At 37.0% G+C, this 18,160-nt stretch overlaps 1 protein-coding gene across 4 annotated transcripts in view; it reads left to right on the forward strand.

Moving 5' to 3' along the window:
* The window catches only part of EPB41L5 (erythrocyte membrane protein band 4.1 like 5), a 173,082-nt gene that overhangs the window by 104,802 nt on the left and 50,120 nt on the right, over window positions 1–18,160 (forward strand). For 3 of the 4 annotated variants that reach the window (XM_006169572.3, XM_006169573.3, XM_006169574.3), the window contains exons 15-16: window positions 7,242–7,284; window positions 7,682–7,800. In XM_006169572.3, coding sequence (XP_006169634.1) covers window positions 7,242–7,284; window positions 7,682–7,800 — 162 coding nt within the window. Of the gene's footprint in view, window positions 1–7,241; window positions 7,285–7,681; window positions 7,801–11,227; window positions 11,894–18,160 lie in introns of those variants that run through there. The other variant, XM_006169575.3, reaches the window with a different exon arrangement.

Genomic DNA, 18,160 nt, shown 5'->3' on the forward strand with positions numbered 1-18,160 from the left:
TCCTGGAACTTGTCAACTTCTTTCTCCTTTCTCTTTAGCAGTTCATTGTCTCTCTTCTCTTCCATCTCTGTTAGCTTCAACATTATGAATGCTCTAAATTCCTTATCAGACATTTCCATGATTTTCACTGAACTGCTTGTGGATGAAGAAGAGTTACTCTTTTCCCTTGGAGGAGAGGTATTTTCCTGTTTTCCCATATTTCTTGTGATCCGGCGGTGATTTCCTGTCATCTGATGGATGGTGTGTTTCTTTCAAATTCTTGAAGTTCAGTCTGAATGTTCAGGAGCAAGCAGACAGAGGTGATCTAGAATCTCTTTGCCGTTCTGTTGTGGTTGCTGGTGTAGCAGATTCAGTAGATATTGAGGAATATTTTAACCCTATTAGTATTTGGATGTTTAGCTACAGTGCTCTTAGATCCGTCTAGTTCGCAGGAGCCATGGGGAATCGTCTTTTGAAGGCCAGGCCTCTCCTGCCTGGGTGGGAGGACTAGAGCAATAATTAACAAGATAAGAGGTGGAGCTGAGAGCAAGAGAAAAACTTTGCCGCTAGCTTGTTTGCTGGAGGCTGAATTATCAGTAGAAAATCTTCATTTTTCGTGTGCCCTGAATGTGCAAAATCTTAAGAGAATGGAAAAGGGATTGCGGTGTGGCCATCTCTGAGGGGTGATTTCTCCCTTTCCTTCTCTCTATCTCTCTCTGGCAAGCACATGTGGCCAAAACCTTTTAAAAAAAAATCCTGATGGGCCAGTTTTTAAAACGTTATGCTAAAATTTTCCTCTTTAATAACTTATTTTCATTTTAAAGTCTATTTCATTTGCTATAAATATTGCCAGATCAGTTTTCTTATGGTTATTTTTCCTTGGTGTCACTTTTACATCAAATTTGGGAACTTTTCAGCATTATTTCTCTGAGTATTTAAATAACATCTTTAAATTTATTATTATTAATTTGCTATAGACACATGTACTCACCAGAGACAGAGAGAGAGAGAAGAAAATACATAGAGAGAAGCATCTGACAGCGTCCTGTCACAATGCACTCTCTATTCCTACCCCTCCACCTCAGAATCCTGCATATCTGTGTGCCTAGCATAGTTTTCAGGCTGACCTGGGATCTGAATCACAGTCACCACATGGCTTCCAGCACTGCAGGTGTATCACAGCTTCTGGGCTGACTCCTAGACACTATTAATTATTTTTTTAAAGAATTATTTAATTTTATTATTGTTATTTTAATTTGCTGTATGGCATGTGTGCTTACGAGACAGAGAGAGAAGGAGAGAGAGAGAGAGATCGAGAGAGAAAGTTAGAAAGCAAGTTGCTGGTCAGCGACTTGAACCATGGTTGACCATTGCTGTATGACATGTGTGCTTACGAGAGAGAGAGAGGAGAGAGAGAGATCGAGAGAGAAAGTTAGAAAGCAAGTTGCTGGTCAGCGACTTGAACCATGGTTGACCATGTATGAGTCCAGCACCTTTACTGCCACACCACCTGCTGGCCCTAATGATTTTTGAAGTGTTCTTCCCAGTTAAATCTTTTCTCTTGTTGAGGAGAATGACTGCTTTTATCTTCAAACTACTATTCTGGAAGTCTTGCTTCTGTTGGCTCTATTTTAGTAGTGTATATTACAGTGTATAGTCTCATGTAATGCTTCTCAACATTTGGTATGTATTAAGTTCTATGGAAATGCTTATTTAAAAAAAATCAGATTTTGGGGACCAGTAGATGGCATATGTTGCTGGATTCCCATGTCAGCCATTGGTGGTTGAAGTTCTAGACTCAATGGCTTGAAACACATGACAGCCACATATACGTGTGTGCCCAAGATTCTGGGAGGAAAATACAGGAGAGGGGATTGCAGCATGGCTGTCCACCCAGGAGGTGATTTCTCACTTTCTGTCTGTCTCTTTTTCTCTGTCTGTTGAGCACACACCCTATAGCAAAAATCTCTCTTTAATAAAAAAAAATTATATGGAGACCATAACCACAAATCTTTCTTTTTGTATTTGTCTATTCTCTTGTAATAGGTATATTTCTAGAGCTTATTCAAAAGAAGTGGATTGCTTTTGGGTGTAGTATGAGATGTCCTATCCAATATTTTTCCCCCCATTTAGAAAGCTGTTAAAGCCAGGCTGTGTTTAGTGATTCACTAAAAAACAGTCTGTTTTTTTTTAAAGAGAGATTTTTGCTATAGGGTGCGAATGGTTGCCAGAGAGATGCAGAAAGATAGAGACAGAAAGCAAGAAATCATCCTCCCAGGGGGGATGACCACACTGCAATTCCTTCTTCTCTTTTCACCCCTTGGGATTTGGGGCATACACACACGTGTGCCCAGTATGTTTGAAGCCTCTGGGTCTGGGACTTAAACTACAGTTGGCCATGTGGGAATCCAGCAATGTAATCATTACACCATCTGTAGTTCCCAAAACACTCCGGTTTTTGTTTGTTTTTGGAGAGGTTTTTGCTATAGGGCGCATGCGCTCATCAGAAAGAAAGCGAGGAATCAACCCCCCACCCCACCCCACCCCCAGGAAGGATGACCACGCTGCAATCCCTTCTCCTCTTCTTTTCTTTTCTCGGGATCTTGGGCACACATCTCTATGTGCCCGGCGTGAGTTTAAGCCACCGGGTCCAGGACTTGAACTGCGGTTGACTACATGGGAGTCCAGCGACATTGCCATTACGCTAACTGCTGGTCTCACACTCTGGTTTTTTTGAACAAGAACTCTTCTCACATTTCTTTAGTTGTCAGTAGGCTGTGAAAATAAATACATAGAGCAGGGAGAAAGATACATTCTTTCCCTTGTGAAATTTTAACTATTAAACAAACAAAATTATGTGCCTTTTCTGGGCTGTACACTTTTTTCCTTTTGGACTTATAAGCTATGTTTTAAAGAAAAAATAGTGAAGAAATATTAGAGGTGTTCTGTATTTTTAAAATTCTTCTGTTTAATGGACCATGTCTTGGCTTTCCTGAAAGGGAAGCTAGGACATAACATTAGAGCTTAAAGTAGAAGAATGAGTGTCTAGTAAAATTAGCAGAAATGTAAACAGTATTCAAGAAGGATAGGTTATTGAAAAATTAAGGTTTTGTTTTACAAAATAAAAGGTCTTCCTGTAATATGTTCTAAAATGGACTTTTCTGATGAAAATAAAAATATATTGTCTATTTTCTAGAATTAAGATTGATTTAACGTATTAGTTACCAAATGTTACTGTCTTTTCATTAGTGATACTTTGGCTCTGGAAATCACAGCTCAAATGAGATACTTAAGAGATGAAAAATAGACTTTTAGAAATTAGACATAGAGGGAGACCCCACTCTCCTGAAAGTTTATTGTTCACCACTCACATCAGTGCTTGAGGAACCTGAGCTTAGGCTGGCATGCATGCCCTTTCACTCTTGCCCTTGCAGTTCTGTTCACATGGACAGTTTTGCTCCACTGAACCACAGCAGACAGTACTATTTGAAAAGGTACAGCTGTTTGACCTAAACAGCTTCTTGACTTTGTACTCTGTAGTTTTGTAAAATGCCTATTTGAGTAACAAGTTTTTAAATTGGTTAGTGGCAGTCATTTCCCTTATACTATTAATATTTTGTCTACCAAGTACTCCTTTGTCGTCTCATATGAAGTGTTTTAAGGAGAAATGTGACACATTGGGGCCGGGGCATAGTGGTTAGGGCACTCCCACACGGGAGACCATGGTTTGAGTCCCAGACCCGGCAGCTTGAAAATCATGCCGGGCACGCATGTGTGTGTGCCTGAAATCCCAAGATGAGAATGGAGAAGGGGTCGCACTGTGGCTGTCACACATGGGGGGTGATTTCTCACTTCCCCTCTTACTGTCTGTCTCTAGGGAGTGCACGTACCCTATGGCAAAAGCCTAAAAATATATTTTTTTTAAAAAAGACAGTGTGGGGAACCAGCAGTTAGCGTAATGGCTATGTCGCTGGACACCCACGTAGTCGACCGCGGTTCGTGTCCTGGACCCAGTGGCTTAAAACTCACGCCGGGCGCGTGTGTGTGCGTGCCCAAGATCCCGAGAGGAGAATGGAGGAGAAGGGATTGCTGCGTGACCATCCCCCCTGGGGGGTGATTTCTCGCTTTCTGTCTCTATGTCTCTCTCTGTCTGTCTGGCGAGCGCACGCGCCCTACAGTGAAAATCTCTCCAAAAAAAAAAAAAAGACAGTGTGATACTTGTAAAGGATAGCACTTCTGATACTAGTACTTTTGATACAGGTTTAGTGGGCAGTTTGAAAATAGGAAAGAGGAAAAGAAGAAATGGTAGGGGAGATCAAATGAGTAGAGGGGATATAAGAGCAAAAGCTTTCAGTTACTACATGTAGTCCTTAAGGAGGACTAGGCCTGTGATAAAAAGTGATTAGGACCAGCAGTTAGCGTAATGGCTATGTCGCTGGGCTCCCATGGAGTGAGCTGCAGTTTGAGTCCCGAATCCAGTGGCTTAAACTCACACTGGGCACCTCCGCGTGCATGCCCACAATCCCGAGAGGAGAATGGAGGAGAAGGGATTGTGGCGTGCCCATCCCCCCTGGGGGATGATTTCTCGCTTTCTGTCTCTGTCTCTCTCTTTCTGGCGAGCACGCGCGCCTTATAGCAAAAATCTCTCCAAAAAAAAAAAAAAAAAGGGTTTGTTCTCCTTTCATATTCATGGAACTGAGAAAATATGTATAATTAAGAGAAAAAGTGCTTTCTACTTTTCAAGTGATTTGAAAACAGGAGATGTGACCTAATTAACATCACTTATAAATAAGCACGTTTTTCTTATGTTCTTACTCATCTCTTTATCACCTACTAAAGTTATCCCCAGTTAAAGGGAAAGGTCCAGAAAGTAACCAAGGGACCACAGACTAGTGAGTCTGACTTCTGTGCTAAGCAGCCTAAATGAGATTTCATTAATGTTTTGTGTCATGGGTTATTTAAACCAGCATAATATATTCTGGGAAGTATAGTAAAAAGAAATAATGCTTGGTAGGTATACTCTTTTAAAAATAAAAAGAATTTATTTTTACATTTATTATTATTGTTACTCAATTTGACCAGAGAGAAACAGAGAGAGGGGAGAGCGAGAAAGCAAGCCACCAGGGCGAGAACTTGAACCCTGGTCGGCCATGCGGGAGTCTGGCACCTTAACCACCATGCCACATCCTGGCCCCAACAGGTATACTGTTTTCAGCAATGTATCTACACACTAAACAGTATTTTTTTTTTTGTTTAATTTTTTGTTGTTTGATTTCATTTGTCATTGTTCTTTGTGCTTTGCTAATATTAACTCGTTTAATCCTGTCAACGTTCTCATGCCAATGAGGAACCTGTGGTGCATAGTAGAGCTAGTGACTCAGCTTGGGATTGAACCCCAGACAACGGTAGCACAAATTTTGGTGACTCAACTTTGTAAATGATATGTAGTTCATAGAAATAGCATATAAAATGGGTTCAATTTTCATCACCTGGCCTTTTTAGCAAAGCCTCTTCTTTCTTGAGTTTTACCTTAATTGATTGGCCTCCATCATCACATAGTTTTTGTTTTATTCATGCTCCCTAAGAAAAGCTTCTGGATGCTGCCTTGAGGATTTGTTTTATTTGAGAAGCTTTGCCTGTTTCCTTTTCTTTGCATGGCATCTTGAGTATTGTGTTGGAGAAGTCTGTGCAACCTAATACTGGCTTTGATTTGCTTTTATATCTAATAAGGTATCTTTCCTTATCCTTGAAATTAGCAGCTTACCACTAAGGAGTTGGACTATTTAATTCTGTACTTTATTTTCTTGATAACCATGTTGTCATTAAATTTGTATTTTTTCATTTTCTTGGAATTTCTTTATAACTTTGAATATACATTTTCTTTTTTATTAGTTTAATTGTTTACTTTAGGGATATTAGTCATCCTTTTGTTAATGTCTGAATCAGAAACTCTTTTCTTCTCATTTTTATTGTGATAATATCTTATTGAGTTCTTATTTTGCTGAAAGTTCCTTTTTTTCCCCACTATTCTATTGTTTGTTTTAATTTATCTTGCCGTATTATAGGTAGAGTTTTTCTAAAGTGCTTTTTCTGAGGGGTAGGACAAGGAATGGGTACAGCCTAAACTAAACATTATAAAAACATTTATATTGGGTCATCAGAAAAGTCATGATGCATTGTTGCATAGAAAATGGAAAAAATACTCCGTGAGTTTTCTGACAACCCAGTAAATAATTTGGAAGGGAATATATACACCGAAGTTTGGTGTTTGTTTTGTGCTAGAGGGCATGTGCACTCACCAGAGGGAGAGGAGAAAGCATCTCCATGGGTGGACATGCCACAATTCCTTCTCTTCCATTTCTCCCACCTTTGGGGGTTTGGGTCATGCACACACATGGTACCTGATATGTTTCTCAAACCACCATATCTAGGACCTGAACTGTGTACTTGGCTGCCTTAAGCATAGAGCCAGCCCAGAAGTTTCTAACTTATATTAAGACATTTTGAGTTATAAAATGCTGAGCTATTGCTGACCCTGGAAAATCTTGACAGAGTAGAAATATACTGGAACGTGACAAGTTTATGTGAGTATTTGTGCTGGATACTTTGAATTTAAGAAATCATTTGTGCTATATTTGTTTTGCCATCTTTGACAGATATTGTACAGTAAATAAGCAAGATCAGTAGTGAAATACAGGTCTAAAGCACATTTAAAATATAGGTATAATTGGCCCTCTTTATCCTCGGGTTTCGCAACGGTGCAATTGTGGACCAGAAATACTGGGAGGGGGAAAACCCACCAAAAAAAAAAGTACAACAATAAAAAATAATACAAATTTGACAAATACAATTGAACTATTTACATAGTATTAATGTTGTATTAGGTAGTGTAAGTAATATACAGATGATTTAAAATGTACAGGAGGATGTACTTAGGCAAATACTATATGATTTTTTAATCAGAGATTTTTGGTATTCGTGGGGGTTTCTAGAACAACTCCTGTGCATACCATGGGATGACTGACTGTGTATGGAAACATCAAATGAACAGACTGTAAGAAAGCAAGTTTTGCCTGTAAGAGCATTTGTTTGCTGGGCATCTCACTTTCTTAGTATACTTGTAGGTACCACCAGTAGATTTTTTTCGTTATTTGAAACAAAACATTAATGTCTTTAAAACAAAACTGTCATCATTAGTGTATGTGTCATCTTTAAAAGCCTTAGGCTTTTAAATATAAATTTTTATTTTTTCCCCATTACAGTGTTCAAAATAATGTTTCAACTCAGAATAATGGCCTCCAACAGGTAAGACGATATTAAATTTCTAAAACACGGGAACACTGTAGTTATTTATGGTCAAAGGTAATGTTACTAATTGGATTTTTATGATGGTGTAACTTTGTGCAAGTTTTATGTATTTTCTTTTCTTATCCCTTAAGTGGATCACTAATGCATGAATCCCTGTAATTTTATTCTCTAAGGTGTTGTAAGTAGAATGGGTGTTCCATAAAACATTTCTGTCCCTATAAATCCAGGAAAATGAATGAAATATTAATACCCAGTTACATATTTCTCAGGTAGTATATAATATTTAAGAATTTGTCTATTCACTATGTAGATGGTATCATATTTTAGTATCATATTTGTTGAAGAGATCTTTTGTCTTGGTAAAATAGATGATTTTTATAATTTTTGTCTAAAGGCTTGGGATGTTCGACCCACTCAGCCTGTGATTTCTTCCACAACCTCTGGGCCTGTGCTGGTGGAGATAGAGAATCTCCCGCGGAGTCAGCATGAAACAGACCAGCATGACAGGAAATGGTTTGTTAACTACCTCAAGCAAAATACTGTTACTTGCTTAATTGTATCTTAAATTGTAAGCCATGATCTCCAAACACTTTAAATACGATTCGAAGCAAATTATTCATATTCGTGAGTTAAAATGAAACATTGAGTAGTATATTAGGATAGGGAAAATAAGAGATGTAGATAAAGAAGGGAACGCAGCTGTCTAGATGAAGAACATCAAACAGTTGTACTTATTCTAGTTAGCCTGATCTGGGGGTGCTGACTGGTTCCCTGTTGAAGACGACTTCCTTGCTGATCAGGAGAAAATGTTTCCAGATCTGCAAGGGAAATGTTAATGCTACACAGCATGATGCTACTACTTTAATTGTGTTTTCTTCATAAAGACTGGCAATAAAACCAAACGAGAAATATGATTTAAAAAGTCCAATAAAACAAAGCAAGAAATACTTCATTTTTTGGAGATGGAAAGATAATCTGATGACAAAATTTTCATTTATTTAGGTTTCCAGAATGTTTTTCTAGATGAATAGTAAACGCACAAATATGGATACTTTGCCACCTTATTGGGTTAATCAGTTTAGTTCATCCTGTCCTAAATAACTGTATATGGCTTGGGAGGTGCTTTGGGGAATTATTTGACTGGGTGGCTACATTGGGTATGTCGTCTGTTCAAGTTTTGTGTCTGTTTATGAAAGGAACTTAGATAATTCATAATATTCTTCTCTTTTTCTCTTACTCTTAGTTTATTTAGTACCTGAAATCTATTAAGTTTCTGTGGTGATCTCAAGGTTTTGGTCAGCTTTCTGTGCAACCAGTTCTTCCTTTATGGTGGTGGGTCAGCAGTGGTTGGTGATTATTTTCAATCTTTGCTGTGTGATATTTTTTCACTGTTTCTTTTCGGGGTGCTGGGGCTTAACTAACTACAAGGTGCTTTGCTCGTAATGGTTGGGCAAACTATTACTTCAGTTCCAAATAACCTGTGATTAGTTTATAAAATAAAGGGGATTTTGCCCCCTCCATTTTTTTCCCCTACTTGGGAATACTTGGTGTGTGTGTGTGTGGGGGGGGAGGGTACACACTTAGAAGTGCAAAAAGTGAGGCTTCAAAATGTCAAATTTTATTCTTTAGTTTTTTAAGCTACTAAGAAGTTTCTTGAAATTCTTACAGAAAACACAACTCCAGTAAACAGCCATGTTTTCTCTCTTCATTGTTGATATAAATTCCTATTGGCAAGGAAAAACAGTATTTGAGAATTTAATCATAAATACCTATCTTGGGCAGTTCTGTGGCCTAGTTCAGTCCCAGATTTAGTAGCTTGAGAACACACTGGGCCATGTGTGTGTTGTGTGCCCAAATCCTGAAAGGAGGGAGAGACGTAAGAGAATGGGTTGTAGCTTACCATTCCTTGTGGGGGGTGCTTTCTTCTCTCCCTCTCCGTCTCTCTCTGGTGAGCACATAGGCCTTCTGGTCAGAAAACAAAAACAAAAAGCTAAATATATGCTTGCTTTTCTATTTATATTGAATGAGAATCTGATTAGTTTCCATCTTGTGTTATGAATCTTTATGTAGTTTTTCCATTTTATTGGGTGTAAATTTAAATTTGTTTGATTTGATAAGCACTGCTCAGTTTCTTTGTAGCTTTTAGAAAAAAGAGAAAGTATTGAGTTTTTCGGGAAATATTGAAGTTTTTCAGGAAGAAATTTGGAGCGGGGTGTTCTCCTTTCTTTATGTGATTGAGATCGCCTTTGCTGTGATGAAGTAAGACAGTGATCCTCAAAGTCTAAGAGCCTCAGTTTATGTCAAAAGGGCATGGAACTGACTAGAGAACTGACATGTTTTATAGCTAATGGATTCTCCAGCCTTGGTTTGAAATGCATTCTATATTTCATTCTTTGTTTCTGCATGCTTTCTTTGATTATTACTAATACTTTGAAAAGAACATAAAACAGTCCTCCTTTAGAAGATAATAAATTAATAAAATTTGGAAATGTTCCATAGGTTTGATTCTGGCAGATATCTTTTAACAAATTTAATCTAAAACTATTCCTTATTCAAATCTTTAGCATTTTGGTAATAACTTTTTATTTATTTCTTAATTTTTTTGGCAATAACTTTAAATGATACCTTATTGGGTGAATGATTTGGTGTATCAGTAACTTAGAATTAATAAGTAGTTATAAGTAGCTTTTGAGAACCAATTCATGTGTTTTAAATCCATATATAATTTATAAACAAAAACAAAATAGGATAGCAATAAAATGTTGCATCTTATTTAATTTTCTAAATTTTTAAAGATCCTAAATCTAAAGTGATGAGTGTTGTGGGTCTAATATAGAAAATGTTTTTCAGTTGAAGGGACTAAGATAGTTTCATTATTAAAACAAAAACAAAAAACTTCAATGTTTGTTCTGAAAACCTTTTAGTTTCTTTTCAATTTTTCTAAAGAAAAAACAGTATATTAATGTTTGGGTTGAGTTAGAAGGGTAACAAACACTATATTTAAAAATCTATTTTCAGACATCTTTTATATTTGGGGTAATTATTTTTCCTGTGTAGTTATTTTCAATATGTGCTGCCCTTTTTGTCTTTTCACAAAACTTTGATTTCTTGAATCTTAGCAAATGTTTTCTTTCTATTGGAGGACTCTAATTAGTTCTATCTGGGATCTGCATGTATGCATGGTTCACTCTTTTCGGTTCTATAGCACTGTAACAAAAAGTACATAATTAGCTTATTACGCTATTTCTTGGAGTTGGCTTTAATTGCATCACATCTGTACCTGTTGCCTTTTTTAAAATTTTTTTTTTGGGGAGAGGTTTTTGCTATTTTGAGGTCCTATGGACATTGATTATATAAAGAACAGTGATTCTCTCCATTGGTAACTGAGAATATTTATGTAAAATTAGATGGCTTCTGGGTAGTTTTTTTTTGTTTGTTTTCTTCTTAGTACTATTTCTGAATTTTGTTTCCCGGATTTTATTTTTGTGAAATCACTTAATTTGGAGAATAATTTTCACAACTGCCCATTTCCATGATGTGCATTTGTCTTCATATAGAATTTTCCTTTCAAATATTGGAATTACATAGATAATAGATAATATTCTTGTTTCATGAGCGTCCCTTTGATTTTAGTGGCAACATCAGGGACAGATAGTGTCTCTCTCTCTCTCTCTGAATTTTCTCTAATTAATTCACTTAGCTGCATCTGATTACTTATGCCTATTTTCATATTGACTTTTTTCCATTACATGTAACTTTGGGGATTTTCCCCCTTTGTTATTCTTGAATGTTACCATTGCATGGAGTAGATGTTGGTCACTACTCATAGCAGTGATGCTTGCTAGCCACATTGCCTTGTCTCCTTTATTTCTTCTTACACATCCATTTCTTCCTATTTCTAGTGACTAACTATCCTCCCCTCCCACTCCCAACCATCCAGGCTCTCTGCTGCCAGTGACTGCTGCCAACGTGGTGGAAACCAGTGGAACACAAGGGCCTTGCCCCCACCCCAGACTGCACATAGAAACTACACTGACTTTGTCCATGAGCACAATGTGAAGAATACAGCAGTCCATCATGATGTTCATTTTCCTGGTCATGCAGCCATGACTGAGATATGAGTGTTAAGCCTCTTAGGCATTGGGACTTTTTGTCATGCAAGTTGATGGTGTACATTTTCTAGTATCTATAAAGAATCAATCACATTAAGAGTACTTGGGCGAATTTACTTTATACTGATTCACTAGTTACATAATCTGGTTCATAATTGAATTCTTCTATGAAAATAAAAAGAATACAAAGAAGCCATATGCTATCAGTGACAATAATAACAATTTTTTTGTTGTGGAAAAGAGTATGTATACTGTTGTGATTTTGGAAAGTTATGTTAGTGGTTTTAGTGTATTACTACAATACTTAGAATACTCTTGGAAGATTTGTGTTTGTGAACAAGTTGCCTGTTACCATGTCAAACACACCATCAAAATATGTTGAAGAATCAAACAGTAAAAACACACCTCAATCGCACAGTTGTGAAACCCAATTATAAAGAGGGCCAATTATACCTATATTTTAAATGTGCTTTAGACCTGTATTTCACTACTGATCTTGCTTGTTCACTGGACAATATCTGTCAAAGATGGCAAAACAAAGATAGCACAAACGATTTCTTAAATTCAAAGTATCCAGCACAAATACTCACATAAACTTACATGTCATGTTCTTGTGTGTGTGTGTGTGTGCGCGCGTGCGCGCGCACACACACACACACACACACACACACATATATATATATATAACTATCCCTTCTCCTTCACTCTCCCCTCGAGATATTGGGCACACATGCACATGCACCCAGCATGAATTTAAGCCACCGGGGTCCAGGACTCGAACCACGGTCAACTACATGGGAGTCAGCAACATGCCATTAAGCCAACTACTGGTCCCCCAAAAAACACATTTACTTTTTAATAACCACAAATATTTTAAGTTACCAAAAGTTCTAAAAATCACATTAATATTGTGATTCATGTAGAGAGAAAAATATTAATGGTTGTTTTTGAATGGTTTATTGTTTAATAATTGATTCATGTGGAGGATGAATCTGAGTGGTTATTTTTGAATGGTTTAGTGGTTAACCAATGGTTAACTGAATTGTTACCTTGCTACTGACTAGCTATACAAAATGACAAATGTATTTACTTTTATCTCTTTACTTTTTCATCTCATACCTGACATATTACCCTGATTTGCAATAGCCTCATAAACTAGCCTTGTAACAGTCTTGAAAATAAAAATTTAAAGCTAAAGCCATATCATTTTTAGATGGATTAGATATGTATTACCATTTTTGGTCATTTTTGGAATTTAGAATGTAATTATACAAGCTCTTTGGTTTAATTCATAGAGGCAAATTTGCTGGAAAGAGTACCTTTCTGATGGAAATGATGTAAGGGAAATATTTATTTTGACTTTTATAGTTTTTCCCCCCAAACTTTAGAAACATTTTCAGACTTTTGAACTATGTATGTAGAAATAGGAGGATATGCTATTCTAGGATCATAAGTCCTAGAATAGAGAAATAATACCTCCCAGAAGCACTTTACTGGGTCACTAGCCTTTTACTCAAATGGAGTGAGCAGCATAGGACTAACTCCAGAATCATGTCATTCAACTTACCACACCCTCACTAGTTTTACTTACTACAATTAATTTTAACATCTTAAATTAGGTTGGTTGTGTTCCAACTGTGTTTTTCTATTACCAGGAAAATTAAAGAATCAACAAAGATTAGTCTAAGAATTCATAATGCTTTAGAATATTGAAGCTTTATTATAAACAACCTATCAATAACTTACTAAAAGTCATCCCGCTCACCACAGAGGTTGGATTTTGTCCTTCAAATTCTTCCTGCTATCTAACAAAAGTAAAAGTTCTAGACTTTTAATACTAGACTGTTGGTTGTAGTTATATTTGTCAATAGAAGGTATAACCAAGTAGAACTAAGTAATATTTGAGGAACAAAATTCCTAGACAGGTTTCAATCTGTGAGTTTATCATAATCTTCTGTGAGTACCCTCAAAGTATTCTTTAGCGTGATCTCTAAGTGTGAACACATCTGTGTCTTACATGACCCAGATCCCTACCTCTATAAGCCCATCATTATTTAATGTGCTTAAAAAAGGCCTCCAATGTGTAGCCCTTAAAATTGTTTTAGACTTTATATAATGCAGATTATAATTGCCGAGTTTTGTCCATGGTGACTTTTTTTTTTTTTTAAAGGAGTTTGGATTATAATATTGTAAGCACAGAAACTCTAATTTGTGCCATTTAAGAAAAGGTGCCACTGGTGTGAATGTGATTGAAGAGCCTACTACTTCTATTAACAGAAACCAAAAAGGCTTAATGACAGACCTTTTCTGGTCACAAAGTCACAAGATTTAATGTCTCTCACTTTAAAATAAATCTTGTCATTTGGAGGTCAGACACTTAAACAATGGCTTATGTATATTTTAGCAGAGTCATAGCTTCAGAAGCATGGAGGGAGTGTAACTGAAAAGGAAGTGTTTAGTGTATATCGAAAGTGGTCATTTTCCTATACATAGAATTTGAGTTAATCAGTACTGTTACATGAAGTGATGTTAGAATCATGACTTTTCTTTCTTCGAAAACCTATTGTAATTCATTTATAAATTCTTTACAGACACTTAGTTGGAGGAGTGGCAGGGAGACAGCAAAGGGGGAGTGGGGGTGAATCTGTTCTTTAGAATCCGTGCTTCAGGATTTCATGTCAAATACTGGGAATGTTCTTGCCACTGATAATTTTAAGATGAAAATACATGTTGATTTTAGGGTGATGAGTGTCTTCGGTGGGCCCTGATATCATGCACTTTATCTTTCCTCCTTGCCAAAATAGTGAAGTAGGTTGGGAAGAGATACAGAGTAGAGAGTATGGTGTCTTTAGGTTTCAAGGGGAAGACGAGGATTAGGAAGATGGCTGACAAGCATAAGAAGACTAATCCTCCAGCTTTGTTCCCTTTTTACTTCCTTGTGCATTCACAAATATAAAGTAAAAGATTGGGTAGATGACTGTCCCATTATTAGAGCAGCACACTCTGATTGTAGAAGTAATTTGAACTGTGGTACTTGAACTATTTTGATTGAGATAGACTTCATTTCTCTTATTTCTACCGTAGTTCTTTGTTTTGAAAGGCCATTGTTTTTGTGTATTAGGAGTCGAATGTGGGTTTGAAGATAACACCAAATTGTGTTTATTTTTTATTCTTGGTATTAGGGTTCATCATTTTAGATTTGGAAAAATCATCTTGTACCAACAATAGTCTCTTTCTCACTACATACTTAATTCCTATATTTGAATATAAATTACACCACCTGACCAGTTACTTCTTGCTTCCAGAATTTTTATGGCTTTTTTTGTGGGGGGGTGTTACGTAAGGGCTAGAATTTGGAGATTTTTTGGTGTTAGGATAACGATTTTCCCTCCCCCTTTCTCTGTCTTTGGTTTCTTTCTCTCTGTTTCATGTATAAAATGTGATTTGTCAGATCCTTTCTAGACATTATAAATCACATGAGTTTAGGTATAATAGTCTTCCTTAGCTCTCTCTTTTGTAGAACATAAACATTTCTGATCCTCTGTTCATATAAATTTTTACTTTCATAACATGAAGTCATGATGCAAGTTTAACCATACTACTATGGCTAACATTAACCATAGTAGTAGTGGAATTAGGACATAAAGCAGGTCATACTGTAAAGTATGTGAAATAACTTTTTTTTTTTCATCAGTTCTAATGCAGAGTGGTATACTTAAGCTACATTGAGCTATTTGGGTTGGTAGAGAGGGACATACATATTAACCTTCTTGAAGGTTAATTAGTGAGAAGGAAAGACGACTTAAAAGAAATTGGGATGGAAAATATTTTCTATGGCTTTTTTGTTAATACATTTTATTTTTATTCTGAGGTATAAAACAGGTGTTTCTGTACTTTCTAAAGGAATAGTTCTTACAGTTTTTTTATTTTTAGATAATTACCTAAGCCTCTGTGTTTCTAACAACAAGTTGTGGCCCCAGTTCTCGGGGGTGGTGTTTAAGTGAACTTTTTACATTTTGATCCTGCCAGCATGTGTTTATATTGGCATGGAGAAGAGATATGGACTTGGAGGACAACATTCTCCAACGATTGAGACTGAAGATTCCTTTTAAGTGGTATAATAAACCTAACCTCTACCTCCTCCTCTTAAAAACAGGTTCAGCAACTGCAGCTCTTACTTTTTGTTGTTGAAGGAAGTTCTGTTTGTTTTGTTTCTGACTAATTTTAATAAAGAAAAAAATTGAGATATACCAGTATATGGTAAGAGATCGCAGATTCTTTAATAAAGTTATCTACCGAAGTGAGTGATCATTCTTTATAATAAATGATAAATTCCTTAAATTATTAGTAGAGTAAAAGAAAATGAAAAACAAGAGGGGATAATAGGAAGATGATTGATTTATTTTGTGGAACTAGTTAAAAGAGTATACAGAAAAATTATGGAAAAAATTCCAGAACATAAAATACCACTAGAATGATATTACCATTACAAGGAAGAGTTTCTTGAAACAAAGCTATGTTTGTATCCCAGTCAGCTTTGGGGGTTGTCATAAACTGTCTGAGAGTTTGGAGGCAAGACCTGTGTTTAAAATTTTAACATTCTTTCTGGGGACACCGTAAGCAAAACCCTTCGAAGACTTTAGAAAGACCTGGGAAGATTCGATTGCTCTAAAATATCCTGATTATATGGGCCAGGAGGTGGTATGGTGGTTAAAGTACTGGATCTCACATGACTGACTACAGTTGGAGTCCCTGACCCAGCAGCTTAAAACACACATAGGGCACATGTGTGTGCAAGTGTGCCCAAAATCCCAAGAGGAAAATGGAGGAGAAGGGATTTAGCATGGCCATCCCCCCAGTGGTCGATTTCTCACTTTCTCTCTCTGATGAGCATGCATGCCCTATGGCAAAAATCTTAAAAGAAGTATGTATGTGTGTATATATGTATATCTAGGTTATCACTTTGGAACTTCACAGTCATGTTAGTGCAATAGTTAAAAGTATTTGAGTAGAAGAACCAGCAGGTGGCATAGTGATTAAGGTGGATCTCACATGGCTGACTCCTCAGTTTGACAAAAGTTTTGAAAAGAAAAGCAAATATGTATGTATGTTTATCTAGGTTACAACAAGTATGAGTGTTGGACCTGGTAGCCTGAAAAAATATGTCAAGCACGTGTGCCTGCATTGCCAGAATCCTGAGTGGAGAATGGAGAAGGGATTGTGGTGTGGCCATACCCCTGGAGGGTGATTTCTCACTTTCCCTCTCACTGTCTCTCTCTGGTGAGTGCATGTACCCTATGATTAAAAAATAAACTTGTTTAAAAAAGGATTTGAGTAGATTGGAAAGGCATTGATTATCAGAGAAGTCTGGATTTGTTAAGGAGGCCTGAATTATTGAAAGTTTTTGAGCAATATACCCAGGAGTCTTATTGTGTTAGCTTTTTGATTGACCTCATTATTTCTTGAGCCTTACCAGAGTGCTTCCTTGGTCCTCACTCTTTATGTACAGTCACTTAAAATTACTCCTTTGCATACACTCTCTTGCATATCCCTCTGTACACAGTTGATTAAATCCTGAATTTAATCCTGGTTAATTCTAACTATAGATAGATAGAGTGAAATAAAGTGTTATTGGATAGCCTTACTTAATTTAAAAGGCTTGAAAAGGTTACTGTATGGTCACATGTCAAATTTTCTTAATGTGCTCATTGTCCTACTATGCTGGGGGTACTCTTTCAGATCCCTACCACCTCACTTCACTCAGCCAATAATCTTGCTTTTTATTTTACTGAGAAAATAAGCACTCAGAAGAGATCTGTTTATACCCGCCATCTCATCAATGCACCTGTCTTCATTTGGGCCTATCCTCTTTTCTTTCCCTGCTGTTGTTCTAAGTGACCCATCCATACTCTGTTTAAGGTACACCTTTTCATTGGTTGTCTAGATCCCGACCCACAGTTACTCAATATCATTTAGCCGTTTTTCCTTTTCTGTATCTTCAGCTTTCCCTCCTACTGGAATAGTCTCATCAGCACAAAAACACCCTGCATCTCACTTTTTTTAAAAAAAAAAAAAAAAAAAAAAAACGCCTCCCCCCCACCTCCCCTCTTGGCCTGTCCCCCTATTTCTTTGTTTAATTGATAGTAGAATTCTGACAGTTACTCAATATCATTTAGCCGTTTTTCCTTTTCTGTATCTTCAGCTTTCCCTCCTACTGGAATAGTCTCATCAGCACAAAAACACCCTGCATCTCACTTTTTTTAAAAAAAAAAAAAAAAAAAAAAAACGCCTCCCCCCCACCTCCCCTCTTGGCCTGTCCCCCTATTTCTTTGTTTAATTGATAGTAGAATTCTGCCTCTGCCTTTCACCTCCACCTCCCCTTTTGGCCTGTCCCCCCATTTCTTTGTTTAATTGATAGTAGAATTCTGCCTCTGCCTTTAAAAACTTGTCTACATTATCTCCTCTTTCTCATATTCAGTTTTGAACCCATTCTAATTAGACTTTGTCCCTGATACATAAAATCTGAAAAGGGTAGAATCAGGTTACATATTGTATACAAGTCCCTCATTTAAGAAGACAATGTTGGGACCAGCAGTTAGCATAATGGCTATGTTGCTGGACTCCCATGTAGTCGACTGTGGTTTGCGTCCTGGACCCGGTGACTTAAGACTCACACCGGGCGCGTGTGCATGCGCGCCCAAGATCCCAAGAGGAGAATGGAGGAGAAGGGATTGCGGCGTGACCATCCCCCCTGGGGGGGG

The sequence above is a fragment of the Tupaia chinensis genome, unplaced genomic scaffold, assembly GCF_000334495.1.
Source record: "Tupaia chinensis unplaced genomic scaffold, TupChi_1.0 Scaffold147282_1, whole genome shotgun sequence".
Taxonomy (NCBI): Eukaryota; Metazoa; Chordata; class Mammalia; order Scandentia; family Tupaiidae; genus Tupaia; species Tupaia belangeri.